Genomic DNA, 16756 nt, shown 5'->3' on the forward strand with positions numbered 1-16756 from the left:
TGCTCAAAGCTGTAGCTGGGGTGCCCCCAGGCTGACCTGAAGGCAGCGTGAGGGCAGGAAGGGACCTATCTGTCTTGTTGACAGCTATAGGTGATTGGTAGCTATTTGTTGAAAGAATGACTGAATGAACAAACGAATGGTGGATGAGACCTGGGACAACACTGTATTTATGACCTTGAGTATTGTTATGCTTAGCACTGCAACTCTAATAATACCCAGGGCACCCTTTTCTGTCCACAGAGTCATAGTGCTGAGCAAGCAGAACTAGTCTCGTGGGTCATACACTACCTGATGTAACTACACTGTATCTCTTGGGAAATTTCCCAAGGTTTCCGAGGACACCTGTTGGTCCTATACTACTTCTTAACGGTATACCTTCCCTCCAGAATGGGAGCTACCTAAGGACAGACATGGTATATGTTTTTGCTCATTCCTGAATCCAGACCATCCAACACAGTGGCCAGGAACATAATAGGTACTAAACTGAGTATTTATTAAATAAACAGTTTGGTGGTAAACTATACCATATAGAATAATATATAGATCACATATATCATGTTATGTATAATATACCATCAAAGAAAAATAAATTAATGTCATTGAGGGTCAATAAAAAAGATTAAAAAAAATTTTTTTAATGTTTATTTATTTTTGAGAGAGACAGAGACAGATTGCGAGCAGGGGTGGGGCAGAGAGAGAGGGAAACACAGAATCCGAAGCAGGCTCCAGGCTCTGAGCTGCCGGCACAGAGCCCAACACGGGGCTCAAACTTACGAACCGCAAGGTCATGACCTGAGCCGGTCAGATGCTTAACCCACTGAGCCACCCAGGTGCCCCAATAAAAACGATTTTTTACAAGTTATAATCTTACTTCTTTTTCTCATTTATATGTATGAATTGAAACCATATTTAAATTTTCTAAGTGCTAAAGAATTGATTCTACCACCAGTTTGGGGGAGAATAAAAGCATCATTAATCTGGCCTGATTACATGATCTCAAAACCCTCTGAGTAGAAAATCCTCTGGTTTGTGTCAGTGGGGAAAGGCATTACCTTCAGGGAGAACTAAGCCATGTGAGAAAAACTGTATCTAATACTTGTGTGCATGTGCCCTTTGCTGTTTTATAGACAAAATGGCTAATTAGCAGCTCGTGAAGACAGCCGGAGTAACTTGTATGTCTTTGTTTAAAACATTTGGCTTGATCAGTTTATCATCACCCGAGTTCATATATTCTCAGGGGAGAGACAGATTCATGAACAAAATAGAGAGGTAAAACATATGTGTCAGGTGGAAAGTTTTATGAAGTATAAACTAAGGAAGAGGAATGGGGGTGGCTGGCGGTCAGGAAGTGAGAGGGCACCTGAGAAGGTGCCATTTGAGTAATGACAGAGGAGGAGATGGTGAGCAACACCAGATGGGGCACAGGAAGAGATCTCCAGGCAGAGACACCACCAACACAAAGTCCAAGAAGGAGTGTGCCTGGCTTGCGCAGGGACAGCAAGGAGGCCAGGGTGGCTGCAGCAGGGGCAGGGAGGTGTGTACCTTGGCGGTAGAGAGAGAGAGAGAGAGAGAGAGAGAGAGAGAGAGAGAGAGAGATGGCTGTCCTTGTTCAGGATGAAGTTGACACAAGCATCGTTCTAACCCGAAGAGGTAAGCGCACTGATTGAGAAGGCTTTTACAGCACCAAATCTTGCCCTGAGAGGGGTATTAAGAAGGCTTCCTGGAGGAGGTGATTACCTGCACCTAGTCTTCAACCTAATGCCTTCTCATTAGCTACTTGCAAGAAAGGAGAGATGAAGGGCTAGGGAGACAGAGACAAAGCTGAGATTCTCTCTGTCTGCTGGGCAGGGGTCTTGGTCTCACCCTCCCTACGTAGGCAAAGTAAGAGGGGCAGGCACACATCCTTGGAGCATCAGCAAGGGCTCATTGCCAAACTGCCTGGTTCTTCTCACTTCTTGTTCTGTGTGAGGCAATGATGCAGGGAAGTTAGAGCCCTGGACTTAGTTGTGGAAGGCATGGGTTCTACCCCAGCTCCTGCATTTAGAGAATATATGGCCTGGGGCTAGTCATGGGTCTTCTTGGCTTCCATACCCACCTCTAAATTTAGATAAAAAAAAAAACCCATCCATCTCTGCTGTAGCACTGTTGTAAAGATCAAATAATGTAACAAATGTGAAAGTATTTGTAAACACTAAAATTTTATCAACTATGTTGTTATGTGCTACGAAGATAGAAACATAGGGAGATTGGGGTGTTTGGGTGGCTTAGTCGGTTGAATATCCAACCTCGATTTTGGCTCGGGTCATGATTCCATGGTTCATGGGATCAAGCCCTGCATTGGGCTCTGTGCAGACAGCACAGTGCCTGCTTGGGATTCTCTTTCTCCCTCTCTCTCTACCCCTCCCCTGCTCTCTCTCTCAAAATAAATAAGTAAACATTAAAAAAAAAAACTATAGGGAGATTAAAAATATTTGGGAGTCATCAATGCTAAATTGGGATGCAAATACTTTGTGTAGCTCCACTTTTTTTTTTTTTTTTAAAGCAGGCTCCACACCTAGCATGGAGCCCAGTGCGGGGCTTAAACTCACAACACTGAGATTAAGACCTGAGCTGAGATCAAGAGTCAAATGCTTAACCCACTGAGCCACCCAGGTACCCCTCTCCAGCTTTTAAATGTGCATTTGTTCTATACAACAGAAAAAGATACCAATAACTTTTAGCAGATATCTTAGGGGAAAAAAAGCCACAGAGAAAAATGGAAGTAGAGAAAAACAGAAGTAGATAAAAACTGATGATCAATACTGTTGCAACAAAGAATATCTATTACTACAACTCTTGGTTCGTACATGTGGTCAAGATCTTCACTGAAGCGATAAAAATAGAAAATGGCCTTTTAGAACCTCTTCACGACAGTGGTAAACCAAATTAGAGACCTATACTAGTGTGATAAAATTACACACTGCTGGAAAGACAATCATGCAAATCATTAGCTAATATTATCAAAGGCAGAGGAGCCTGATGTTGAGTTTAGCTGAAAACGACAATTTGTTATATTTTCCAAGACTTGCAAATAAATTATTTACATGTTAAGGGGTCTTTAGGAATGTAAATGCTTACAAGAAAAAAAAAATGGATGCAAATGCTCTGGTTTCTCTCAAAGTGTTCCTGGCTCGTCCGCTCACCCCCACTGATGAGATAACTCTTTACAGCTTTTAGATAATCTGTCCACCTCTATGGAGTTGCTCCATCATAACTGGATTGATTTAATGGCAACCCCGCTCCTCTTTTCTCCCAGTTTTTCTTTACATGTTTTACATTTATCTATTAAATTAATTAAAATTAATAGTGTTTTGATAATCTGGAGATGCCCTTTGGGAAAATGGATATATTATGGGCGGTAATAGGATTCTGTCACTTAAGGAGAGAAAGTCTACCATTTCTTAAGCATGCTGTCCAGGACTTCAATTTTTGTTTTCTGTTTTTGTCATATGAAAAAAGCCCAATTTACTAAAGCTCTATATTGACTGAAACACATCATATATGGTAGCATTAACAGTATTAACAGTATTGAACCAAGGTTCCTCTCTAAGAAATTACCCTAGTTGGGGATGCAGGGCTGCTTTAAGTTGCACTGGCAACAGTACTGACATTAGGGGAAATCTGGGATCTTCTTTTTGTCGTTCTCAATGACTCCCCCATTAGGATCAAGGTCTACCTTAGGCATCATGAAACCAAAGAGAAATAATCTGGATCTTTCTGGTGATTGTTACTCTGGAAAACAGGCATCCCTATTGGTTCATCTTGGGCCCATATTACCATGTGCGTGAACTTTGACAGCTAGTGTCTTAGTTTCTCATTATTAAAACAAAGACAAGGCTGTCATTCTTTGTGACTTTTGTAGAAACACACAAATCTCAAAAACATTCTTCTCCAACAGTCTCTTTGATATTGACTTTTCTATTGTTCTGTATAACTGAGTCTTCTATTTTGATGCGATGAGCATAAACCTCATTAAACTGAAGGCACATAAGGTCTCTATGAAGGACTAAAGTGGGAGATGGTATTTAAATAAGTTTGCAAATGCCTAGAATAATCTTGCCCTGAGCAACGAGGCTGAAGCGCTTGGCTCTCGTGCTTGAGCCTTGATTAAAGGTAGGTAACACACCTGGGCACAGAACACTTCCGGCTCTTTGATGGGTATGAAGGCACATGATTGCTATGCTGTGTGGGTAATAACAAATACAATCATAAATAAAAGCTACAATTGATTGTACCTTTACTATTGTCCCGGCATTGTTTTAGCACTTTAAATAACAATACCAGCTAATGTTTTTGAGCAGTTCTGTATGCCAGGCTCTGTAATAAATATTTTTACATATATTCTCTAACTTGAGCCTCACAACAGCCCTTGGGAATCTGTATAATTGTCTCCATTTAGCAGGTGAAGAGAACGAGTTTCAGAAAGGTTACCTAACTTGTTCAAGGCCATGCAGCCAGTAAATGGCGGAAATGTTTCAAATGGGACCTTGAGAGAGTCCCAGGAGAAGTCAGCCTGTGTGGCCATGGTTGCCTGTTAGCATAACCTGAACAACTGTGGTTGCAGTGCTAGGTGATGACCTCAGGAAGAAATTACTCTCAGGCAGTGCCTGGGTGGCTCAGCTGGTTAAGTGTCTGACTCTTGATTTCAGCTCAAGTAATGATAGGGTTGTGAGATTGAGCCCCGCGTTGGGCTCTATGCTCATCTCTCCCTCTCTCTCTCTCTGCCCTTCCAAAATAAATAAATTCTTAAAAAAAAAAAAAAAGAAAGAAAGAAAAGAAAAATACAAGAAGAAATCCATGAAAAGCCCTGCCCACTGCATGCAGATACGAAATTAGATATCAGAGCATAAACTCCAGTCATCAGGGCCCTGCTCAGGGCACTGCGTTCTTGGTCCATGTGACCATTCGCGTTTACTGTGCGCCGTGATGTGTCAGGAACTGTGCTGCCCACCAGAGAAATGAAGATGCGTCAGTCAGGAGTTCCCGCCCTACAGATCAATGTGACCAGCTCCTGTAACAAGAGCAGATGTACAGAGTGTTCCGGAAGCGAGGAGGAGGGGCACTTGCATTAAATCATCCCCTGTTCAAAGGGCTGCGTTTATTAACAGCCGTTTCTGAAGGATCATACCAACACTTTGTTTTGCTGTTTAACCGGTTATTTTCCTTTACCTTGTTCTTCTTGATTCTCTTCATTCTCCAATTCTTTGGCTGCAAAGATGTCTTTAATGGAAATTAGGTCGTTTTTTAAGAGTTCCAGCTTCTCTCCATCAAGCGATGTTAAAAATGACTGAACCTGAAAACAGAAATAGGTCAGTGTAACTGTCATCTTTTCTTCTCATTAGTCACATTTACACAGGGCTGTCCCCAGTTCTCCCAGGACTCAGGCGATTGGTGGTGTGTGTGTGGGTGGTGGGGGGGGGGGAAGACAATGCCAGGTTGAACGCTGGATTTACTGCCTATGAACCTTGCAACTTTGGGTGAGTTACATAAGCTCCCTGGGCCTCAGCTTTTACAGCTTTAAAGGGAGAGCCACACTTCATTGTGATCCTTTGTGACGTAAATGAAATAGTGACCGTGAAGTACGGAGACACAGGTGCAAAAGGCACATGCTAAGTAAATTGTGGTGGCAGCTCTTGTAGCCAAGTGGTTAAAAACACACATGTTGTCAACTCTGAATTCAAAGATGAGCCCCGTGGGGCGCTTGGGTGGCTCAGTCAGTTAATCGACTGACTCCTGATCTCGGCTCAGGTCATGATCTCAAGGTCAAGGGATTGAGCCCCACATCGGGCTCTGTGCTCTGCGCTGAGTATGGAGGCTGCTTAAGATTCTCTTTCTCCCTCTGTCCCTTCCCTGCTTGCTCTCACTCTTAAAAAAAAAACAAAAAACAAATATGAATCCCTCACTTATGAATTGTGTGACCTGGGATAATTTATTTAACCTTTCCATGTCTTTCCTTCCTTATCTGTAAAATGGGTTCTAATAGCACCTCCCTTGGAAGGTTGTTTTGAGGGTTAAATAGGATAATGTATTTAAAAGTACTTACAGTGACAGTCAAGAAATTACATATATGTCATGTATGTTAACATGAAAGAATATTAACATATGTATATATAATACATATACATATAAACAAACACATAAAGAAATGTTTTACATATACAGATATACATACATTATTACTTGCTAGATGTGGGTTATACACCAGGGCTACAAAAACACATGAGACACATTTTTCTTCTCAGAGATCTTGCAGTCTAGAGGAGGAAAGCCCAGGCTAACCGCTAACGGCCATGACAGATGTGAATGGAGGGGCAGTGGGGCACCAGGGAGGGGACTTCAGTCCCACTTGGGGAGACAAGAGGGTGGGCAGGGAGACTACAGAGAGGATGATGCTTGAGCTGACAACTTCCCTGCTTATCATCTTCAGAGCCCCTCTTTTGGAACTGACCGCGGTAAACACTTAAAAATTATTTGCACACATGGCCAGCCATCCTCTGTGAATCTGAAGACTGATTGAACTTTCAAAATGGCCATAGTGCATGGAAAAACCATACAAAAAATAACATAAGACTGTAAAGTAGTAAAGTTTTCATTCTGCAGGTCCTACACTTGCTCTGGAGCCAGAACCAGCAGAGGAGCCTCAGTGCCCCCTGGAATATGTTTTCGTATTCATTATGGTTGTAGATTCACACATCAGGGTAAGTGAGAGGGTTAGAGAGGGCATCAGGGATGCCAGGAAAACATTTTCCTAGAAGTTGTCATGTATATTATCAGGAGGACAGAATGCAATGGCAAGGAGCTCCGGAAGGAAGCGTGGCAGGAAGGCATCCACACAAACCCATCAGTCATGGAGTTCAGCAGGTGGAGGCAAACGCACCCTGCATGATGGCTGGCCCCACGTCCTTTGGCTCTGACCTTTTAAGAGCTTCTTTTCAGCTCAGATATTCATGATTAGGTCTCAGGGTCCTAGATAGGCCCACATCAGATTCCTACAATTCAGATATATTTTGAAACAGCAGTTTTCAAAGAGTAAAATAAAAAAGGTAATTATTGAATAAATGTTCTTGAGCACAACACTTAGTGAAAATGTGGGGCATTATGGTTTCCTCATGTCTTCTGGAGGGGAGCCATCCTCTGGGAGGGAATGCACTGGGGTTGTATGTGTTGGGCATCCTTTGGAAAGGATTCTTTTTAGCAAAGGAATCTATTGTCAGCATCTCTCTACTACAGTATCTCTTTTGCTTCCTCCTAGTTCATTCCATTATGCCAAGGTGATGAGCATTGAATCTTTATTTCAATCCAATAATAAATAATCATGCGCTCCTCAATAAATATTCATAGAATGCTGACTATATGCTTGGCATTCTGCTAAGTGTTGATGGGAACACAAGGGTAGACAGTCTGCCTTGTAAATCTTTTCCCTGAGAGGGAGTATAGAGTGCCATTTTGAAGATTCTTGCTTACTGTTCTTGTGAGCTATTGTGTATAATAGCAATTAAAATGATTAGTTTTTTTCATAAGGTTTATAGTATACCACATTGTCATGCCTGTTGCCATCCTAGAGTCAATCTAGTAGAGTAGTAATGATAGTAATTCCTTATATTTCCATATAATGTGTCTATGTTTTAGCCAATAGCAAGGTCAGCAGAGGTGATGTGTATCATTTTCAGGTCAAGGCTCTTAAAAAATGGGAGTGTACCTTCTACACCTTTCTGTCCTTGTGCTGGTGGGATAAAGACAACAAAGAGGGCCTAGAAGATGGTGAAATCCAATGCTCTAGACTCAGACACAGGGGAGTCCACAGGGCCAAAGGGATGTGCCCACCCAGAGCCCACACTCCTTCCAAACCACTCTCTAGGTACTAGAGTTGCTAAAGTTTCCCTCCCTCAGCCTGTATGGATCTCTACTCAGGATGTGCTCCTTATGGCAGGACCATCCACTGGAGGGTGCACCCCTAGGTCTAAGAGGTGGCTGTCAGCAGTGGCGTGGATGGAACTTGAACTAGGGTATCCTCACATGTACATATAAAGCCCTTGAAGTGAGAGATAGCTGGAAATAAAGAGAGGAGAGCAGGCAGGAGGGTAGTATGGAAATGTGAGGAGCGTGAGAAGTCTGAATGGGAACCAGGCCTTCAAAGTCATTATAAAAGTGTATTTGTTAGGGTAGGATGACAGAATATATATATATTTTTAACAGTTTGTTTCAAAACTCCTTTAACTTCCAAGAATTTAGTGTGTAGAGGAGGTCTAGTTAAATTTGAGCGATGAATATTTTCTTAGTGTAAGTGTGTGTCTCAAATATTGCAGAGGACATATTTACGTTAAAAAAGTATTCATTGTTGGGGCGCCTGGGTGGCTCAGTCGGTTAAGCGTCTGACTTCAGCTCAGGTCATGATCTCACCATTTGTGAGTTCGAGCTCTGCATCAGGCTCTGTGCTGACAGCTCAGAGCCTGGAGACCTCTTCGGCTCTGTGTCTCCCTCTCTCTCTATCCCTCCCCTGCTCATACTCTGTGTGTGTGTGTGTGTGTGTGTCTCTCTCTCTCTCAAAAATAAACATTTAAAACGTTTTAAAAAGGAGTATTCATTGTTTATTAAAAGTTAAAGCTTATCTTGTCATCCTGTATTTTTATTTGCTAAATCTGACAACCCCAGTAAGGATCTCCATTTGTATTCTTGCCTGAGGCAGGTGAACATCAGGACGGATCTAGTGGAGCCATGAGATGGACAGAGCGTGGCTCCTGAACCCCCAATTCAGGAAAGCTGCCTGATGACCAGGCACTCCCATCTTGGATGGTTCTAGAATGAGGATAACGCCTACTGATTTGACCCATATATTTTTAGGACTTTTTTTTATAGCACCCAGTAACGCATTACTAATCCAAGAAAAAGTTCTGCATTCCCTACTATGCATCTATAAAAATCTCTAGGCTGGGGGAACAAAAGCAGAGCTTTTAGAACAGTGTGTAAACAGAGGGAAATGCATCCCTCCAGGAACCAAACCTCCTTCCTAGCAACGTCAGTCGTTTGGGGCTCTTTTCTAAGGACCTGGGACTCTTTCACAGCTGAAAGCTGCAATGGAACTCTCCAGAATGGAATCTCTCTACCACTATGATAACTACAAGAGACCACACATCCCTGTTATGTTTTTAATTAAAACAACACACAGGGGCGCCTGGGTGGCTCAGTCGGTTGAGCGTCCGACTTCAGCTCAGGTCATGATCTTGCGGTCTGTGAGTTCGAGCCCCGCGTCAGGCTCTGGGCTGATGGCTCAGAGCCTGGAGCCTGCTTCCGATTCTGTGTCTCCCTCTCTCTCTCTGCCCCTCCCCCATTCATGCTCTGTCTCTCTCTGTCTCAAAAATAAATAAAATGTTAAAAAAAAAAAACAAAAAACAACACACATACACACACATATAAGAATACATGTAAAAATAAAATGTCATCAACCTTATATATGCATATACATAAACATGTATAAAAAGGCAGCTAACATTTATCGAGTACTTATTATCTATTCAGCAAGCTGCAACTGGCTTCACATGGATTATCTCATTTAAATCTTTAATGCTGCTATGAGGTAGGTTTTATTATTAATCCCATTTCACAGATAAGGAGATTGAGGTAAGATGGGTCCAAAATCATACAGCTACTGAGTGGTATTTGATCGCGTAATGTCTGACTCGAAGCCCAGCTTTTATAGGGAAAGATTTGTGATTCAGTGGAAAACTACATTTTCTAGAGCACACATTACCAGGTTATCTGATTCTGAGTCTATGGGAGCAACTTCACAACTCTATGGATTGCACGAGCTGAGAGCAATGCAAAATAATTCTAGTCTATAGACGTGTGAATAGATTCTGTCCAGCAGAGGAACAGCCTCACCTCCTGTGGTTTATGACCATTTGCACACTGGTTTCAAAATTGCTTTACTCCACGTAAATATGTGTGTTGGCTTTTCCCCTGAACCAATTATAATATCTGCTTGGTTCTTTCATTTAATTAAGAGGCTAAATAAATTCTTTAATTCACATTCATTTTGTAACTGTATATGAGGCATGATTTTGTTCTTAAAAAATTACCCCCTTTAACAGTTTAACCACAAGGCTGTTCCTGATGGCTCCTGGATAACAACAATAAAAAAGAAATAAACACAGAAAAGTGACACATAACTCAATCATCTGGAAGGAGGGGGATTTCCATCCTGTTTGGTTCTTGGTTGCCTCTTATAGGGCAGAGGCCATGTTTCCTGGCTTAGGTGGGCATCAAGAATGTCTGTATCCCCTCCAAGTGCAAACATGGCAGACATGGCCGAGAGAGAGTCAAGAATCACTCCTCTACTCGGGGCGCCTGGGTGGCGCAGTCGGTTAAGCGTCCGACTTCAGCCAGGTCATGATCTCGCGGTCCGTGAGTTCGAGCCCCGCATCGGGCTCTGGGCTGATGGCTCAGAGCCTGGAGCCTGTTTCTGATTCTGTGTCTCCCTCTCTCTCTGCCCCTCCCCCGTTCATGCTCTGTCTCTCTCTGTACCAAAAATAAATAAACGTTGAAAAAAAAAAAAATTAAAAAAAAAAAAAAAAAAAAAAGAATCACTCCTCTACTGTAAGGCTCACTTCCAAGTTCCTCTTGCCATCAGGGGGCCTGCTTGTCCCCAGTGAACGTCACTGAGATGAGCTATGGCCCCTCCCAGGACGTTCAGCAGGTGCTACCCTGTGGCTCCGCCAGAAAAACACCCCAAAGTACAATCAGCCTGACACCAGGCAAAAGAGCTGTATATATAACTAAGTGAATTAATAGTTTTAAAGCACTTAGAATAGTGACTATATAAGTATCCTATGAGTATTTGCTAAATAACTACCCTCCCCCACCCCCCACGTAGATCCTTTAAAAAAAAAAATCCCCAAACCCTGCTGATTTCTACTGTTTCTATTTTGTTTCTTGAGATCACAGTGATGGGGATGTGAATGTGCAGGGCTATCAGGTAATTCCCAGGTTTCCATTCTGGAACATTCCCAGATAGAACTTTTTTTTTTTTTTTAATGTTTATTTATTTTTGAGAGAGAGAGACAGTGAGAGCAGGGTAGAGGTAGAGAGAGAGGGAGACACAGAATCTGAAGCAGGCTCCGGGCTCTGAACGGTCAGCACAGAGTCCAGCATGGGGTTTGAACTCATGAATGGTGAGATCATGACCTGAGCTGAAGACTGATGCTCAACCAACTGAGCCATCCAGGTGCCCCCCCAATAGACCTTTAACCCCCAGCAAGATAATCCTGCCTTTTGTGGCCCAAGCTTTTTAACGAATGGGTGAACACATCACTATTTAGCCCATAAAACTCTATTAAAACCCTGCAGTCTGGAAGAAACATCAGCTGCTTTGTTTTCATTGGGTGGATATGGCAATGTGGCCTAGTAGGGCATCGCTGGTCTGGGTGCATCACCAAAAGAAAGCACAGGGCCAGGAGCCTGACAGGCAAGTTTCTGAGCAACCTTTGGCACCATGAAGTGTGGTGGTGATGACTCTTATTTTGCGGGCCCTCTTGGGGGCGGGGAGGGGTAATAGCTTAGCATAGGACAGAGAGGAAATAATATGGAGCACGAGGGATCATCAAACTGTATCATATTTGTGACCCTAGCACACTACTAACAAGGCCCTAAACATGAGATATTTTAACAGCAGATTTTCCAGTTTCTCTCATGTATAAGAACACAAATTAGTGAACATGGAATTTTATTTTATTTATTGTTATTATTATCATTTTTTTTTAGAGAGAGAGAGCATGAGCAGGGGGAGGGGCAGAGGGAGAAGAGAGAGAATCTTAAGCAGGCTCCACACCCAGCACGGCGCGTGACACAGGGCTCGATCTCATGACCCTGAGATCATGACCTGAGCTGAAATCAAGAGTAAGACGCTCAACAAACTGAGCCACCCAGGTGCCCCAGTGAACATGGTATTATACATGAGCAGGGCTGACATACCTTGCTTTCACTTTCATTGGACAGAATTTCCAGGGCTTCCAGGTGTGACAAACCTTGATACTCATCAAACAGCATCCCGTAGTGTGCGGTCCTCTCGGCCGTGAGCTGCTGGGCCAACCTCTGCTTCTCTTTCTCCTTGGCTTCTCTTAACATCTGCAGAAATACACAGTGTTTGTGCCCTGGGTGTATGCTGGGACGCCTCATTTCCTGAATCAGGGGAGATAAGGGCTGGCTTTGTATTTGTGAAGAGTAGGTTTTAGTTACTTGGGAATTTCTAACACAATGATTCTTTGATTGATCCTACTGACAATTTTTACATAATATTCCACTTTGAGTTTTCCATGTTCGTTATATACATGAAAAGACAAAGCAAAAATTCTATGCCTGGGAACAGGATTGGAAAGAAGCACATCAGAAGCTGAACCGTGGTTTCCACTGAAGTGTTTTCCGTGTGTGATTAATTTTCTTATTTTCTAAAATATCCAAATTATCTATAACGAGCAAATCGATGCACACCAGGAAAGTCTAATCTATTGTGATAGGGTTCACTGCAACTTCGGCACCCAGGCAGACCTCAAGGCAGTCATAAGCTGGTCTGCTTTGATCTGAGTTGCGTTATTTTAATTTTTTTTTTTTTCAACGTTTATTTATTTTTGGGACAGAGAGAGACAGAGCACGAACGGGGGAGGGGCAGAGAGAGAGGGAGACACAGAATCCGAAACAGGCTCCAGGCTCCGAGCCATCAGCCCAGAGCCCGACGCGGGGCTCGAACTCACGGACCGCGAGATCGTGACCTGGCTGAAGTCGGACGCTCAACCGACTGCGCCACCCAGGCGCCCCTGAGTTGCGTTATTTTAAAAAATTTTATGTGGGTGGCTATTAACCATCTTTGATGAACAATACTAGTAAAATATAAACTCATAACATATTTCTCATCAGATACTAAGTATAAAGAAGAATATTAGCTTATTGATGCTGGAGAAGTAGGACTGTAAATGGAGTTCCTCTCCATGTTGATCATTTCTCTCCAGTTATTTTTTTTGTTGATTAAATAAAGAGAGCAAAGTGAACACCAAGTCCCCCAGTCACTCCCAATTTCCTGCACTTGCTTTCTGTGATTCTAAGCATCTTTTATTTGATTCCTCACTAAGTTTACTGGGCATTACGTTTATAGGGTTCTTTAGTATCTATGGAGAGCACCATAAACACAGTGGCCACCACAAATTCACAAGGGAAAGATCATGGAAGAACAGACCGTGGTTTTTAATGTGCATCAATAAAACAATCGACCCCATTTCTCCTTTTGGGTTCTTGAGGCGCTTAGCCAAAAACTCACTGGGCTGCAGACAGAATTCTCCCCTCTATCTGTCTTTAACATTAATATGTACAAGCTCTGAATTTTAAATTTTCAAAACAATCTCATCAAATTACCACTGGGGATTTAAAAAAATTTTTTTAATGTTTATTTATTTTGAGGGAGAGAGAGAGAGAGAGAGAGAGGGACAGAGTATGAGTGGAGGAGGGGCAGAGGGAGTGGGAGACACAGATTCTGAAGCGGGCTTCAGGCTCTGAGTTGTCAGCACAGAGCCCGATGCGGGGCTCAGACTCATGGACTGTGAGATCATGACCTGAGCTGAAGTCGGACGCTCAACCGACTGAGCCACCCAGGCACCCTGAAATTCTCCATTTTAGAGGTATGTGAATTTCAGCCAAAGAAGCATAGTTAGCCAGTTTCTGGACTTGGTCACATTTCCCCCCCATTATCACCTTCTTAACTAGAATGAAATTTATATCTATACATATATACTTATATATAGACACATATATAGGCTTATATATAAGTCCTGTGGCAACAATATTCCTACATGCTCACCAAATACCCTTTCCGTCCTAGACACATAACTGAACTATATTTCTCAGCCCCTTGAGTTGAATTAGGTAGACTCTGTGGAAGTTTTGGCCAAAGGAATGAGGGTAAAGTGACGTATATCACTTCCAGGGAGAAGTCTTAAAGTGTCCTACCTACCAGGCCCTCCCATATTCCTTCCCCTTCTATGAGGCTGGAAGTAAAGATTTTAGGACGGCAGATCCACAAGATAATGGACTCAGAAAAGAGCTATTTAGAGAGTCCCTGAACAGGAACATTCATGCTGCAGGAGCGAAAGTTAGATTTTTTTGCTCTTAGCCACATCGATCCTTGGGAGTTGGTGTTTTAGTTTCATTTTCATTTTGCAATATCTGGTATTAATTATCTGATTAATACAAATGTATTTTCTTTTGCAGGATCGGTAGGCTGGTGGTTTAGATGATCCTGCCACGTCCTGACCTGAGCTATAATATCAGAGTGGTTATATGAAGGTTACTCTGGAAGAGACCAGAGGAAATAGCTTAAAACAAAAGCTTTTCAGGAAATGCCACTAACATGATGTCAGTGATGGCTCCTTAGTGGCTTCCTAGTGTTGAGCCAGGAGAAGGTATGTTTGTCCTGCCTATGAAATTTATGAAATCTGGGGCTGTATCAGCTGCTCCTGATTTCAGGAAGGCAGAGACAGACCTGGCATATCTGCCTGTTATGGAGGAAGGGACCAGGAGCATGTCCGCACTGTGGAGCATGAATTGGGCATGTGCCATCTGAAAAAGCAAGTTCACTATTAGGGTTTTATACTTGGAAAAGAAAATAAATACTACTTTTAACTTCTTTAACTACTATAGGTAAGCAAAACACAGATTAAATTCTTTTTTTTTTTTTTTTTAAGTAAGCTCTACGTTCAACATGGGTCTTAAACCCATGACCTCAAGATCAAGAGTCACATGCTCTACCGACTGTACAAGCCAGGTGCCCCACAGATTCAATTCTTCATATCGTATTTCCCAAGGAGGGTTGGAAAACTTTAAAACTTGAAGTGTGAGAAGAGAGGCCCATCCTTGCACATAGTAAGAGGACTATAAATTAAAATTCCAGGGGCGCCTGGGTGGCGCAGTCGGTTAAGCGTCCGACTTCAGCCAGGTCACGATCTCGCGCTCCGTGAGTTCGAGCCCCGCGTCGGGCTCTGGGCTGATGGCTCAGAGCCTGGAGCCTGTTTCCAATTCTGTGTCTCCCTCTCTCTCTGCCCCTCCCCCGTTCATGCTCTGTCTCTCTCTGTCCCAAAAATAAATAAACGTTGAAAAAAAAAAAAAATTAAAATTCCAATGAGATGCCATTTCCACCTATTATATTGACACATAGTAATACAACAACAATAACTACCGTTCCTGATGTTTGCTAAGAGTCCAGTACTCTTCCAACTCATTGAATCTTTACGTCAAAGCTATCAGTAGGTATTGATGTTGCACCCAGTGCACAGGTGAGTAAACCAGGGCACAGAAGAATTAAGTAACCCGCTCAAGGTCATGTGGCTAGAAAGTAGTAGAGCTGGAATACATACAATGATGCTTTCAACCGAATGCTTGTGTCCCCCCCAAATTCATTTTTTAAGTTTCTTTATTTATTTTTGAGAGAGAGAGAAAGCGTGCGTGTGTGCAAAAGCTCACAGTGGGGGAGGGGCAGAGAGAGAGAGGGAGACACAGAATCTGAAGAAGGCTCCAGGCTCCAAGCTGTCAGTGCAGAGACTGACATGGGGCTCAAACTCACAGGACTGTAAGATCATGACCTGAGCTGAAGTTGGACACGACCAGCTGAGCCACCCCGGTGCCCCGCTCCCCAAATTCATAGGTTGAGACCTGGTCGCCAATGTGATGGTATTTGGAAGTAGGGCCTTTGGGAGGGGATTAGGTCATGAGGGTGGAGCCCTCATGAATAGGATTAGTGTCCTTATAAAAGAGCCCCCACAGGGCTTCTTGCCCCTTCCACCATGTGAAGACACAGCGAGAAGACGAGAAGATGGCTATCTATGAACCAGGAATGGGCCATCACCAGACACTGAAATCTGCCAGCACCTTGATCTTGGGCTTCCCAGCCTCCAGAACTATGAGAAATCAATGTTTGTAGCTTATAAGAAACCTAGTCTTATATTTTCTTGTAGCAGCCTGTGTGGACTAAGACAAATGGCAAAAATGTAATAATCTTCAAGAAATTATTAAGTGATTAAAGCAAGGTACAAATGGGTGTGGTTAGCATGCTACCATTTGTCTGCAAAAGTATATATGTATCTGTATCTCTATCTATGTCTATAGCCATATCTATAGCTATATGATAATTCTGACAGAATCCATAAGAAGGTGTTAACAGCGTTTGCCTCCCATGAGGAACCCAGTGGCTGGGGAACAGGTGCATTAGAAACTCAATTTTCATTCTCTACTGTCTTAGGTCATTTGAATTTAAATCACATGCTTTAAAATACCTATTAAAAAAGATAAATAAAAAGGTATTTACTTTACTGACTGAAAGAAAGGATGGCAAAAGTATATAATCCCACCTGAGATAAGGAAACGGTTCTCTCCATGAGTGTCTTGGTTCGCTTAAAGCCTGGGTCACTCTCCGCAAGGACATTCATGGTTTTCTTACCAATGAATTCCAGAGCGTCCAGACCGCCCGTTAAGACGCTTTTACCCTGCAGATGAGATAATCACATGAGATTAGCTTTTGCCTTTTGCAATTTCACAGCAGTCAGAAACTCGCAGAAGGCACTATGTGCAAATATTAAAATCAATATGAAGTCACAATTTTTTCTCATCAGGGATTTAACATCCACTTAATGCTGTTTTCTTTTCCTTGGAAGGACATATGGCATATAATTTGTAGGGCATACAA

General features: G+C 42.7%; 1 protein-coding gene across 6 annotated transcripts in view; it reads right to left on the reverse strand.

Annotated features, from left to right (window-relative positions):
- The window catches only part of FAM114A1 (family with sequence similarity 114 member A1), a 70442-nt gene that overhangs the window by 15444 nt on the left and 38242 nt on the right, over window positions 1-16756 (reverse strand). For all 6 annotated transcript variants that reach the window (XM_045475023.1, XM_045475019.1, XM_045475020.1 and 3 more), the window contains 3 exons: window positions 16422-16556; window positions 12007-12159; window positions 5209-5332 (listed from right to left, as the gene is read on the reverse strand). In XM_045475023.1, coding sequence (XP_045330979.1) covers window positions 5209-5332; window positions 12007-12159; window positions 16422-16556 — 412 coding nt within the window. The remainder of the gene's footprint in view (window positions 1-5208; window positions 5333-12006; window positions 12160-16421; window positions 16557-16756) is intronic.

The sequence above is a fragment of the Leopardus geoffroyi genome, chromosome B1 (genome assembly GCF_018350155.1).
Source record: "Leopardus geoffroyi isolate Oge1 chromosome B1, O.geoffroyi_Oge1_pat1.0, whole genome shotgun sequence".
NCBI lineage: Eukaryota > Metazoa > Chordata > Mammalia > Carnivora > Felidae > Leopardus > Leopardus geoffroyi.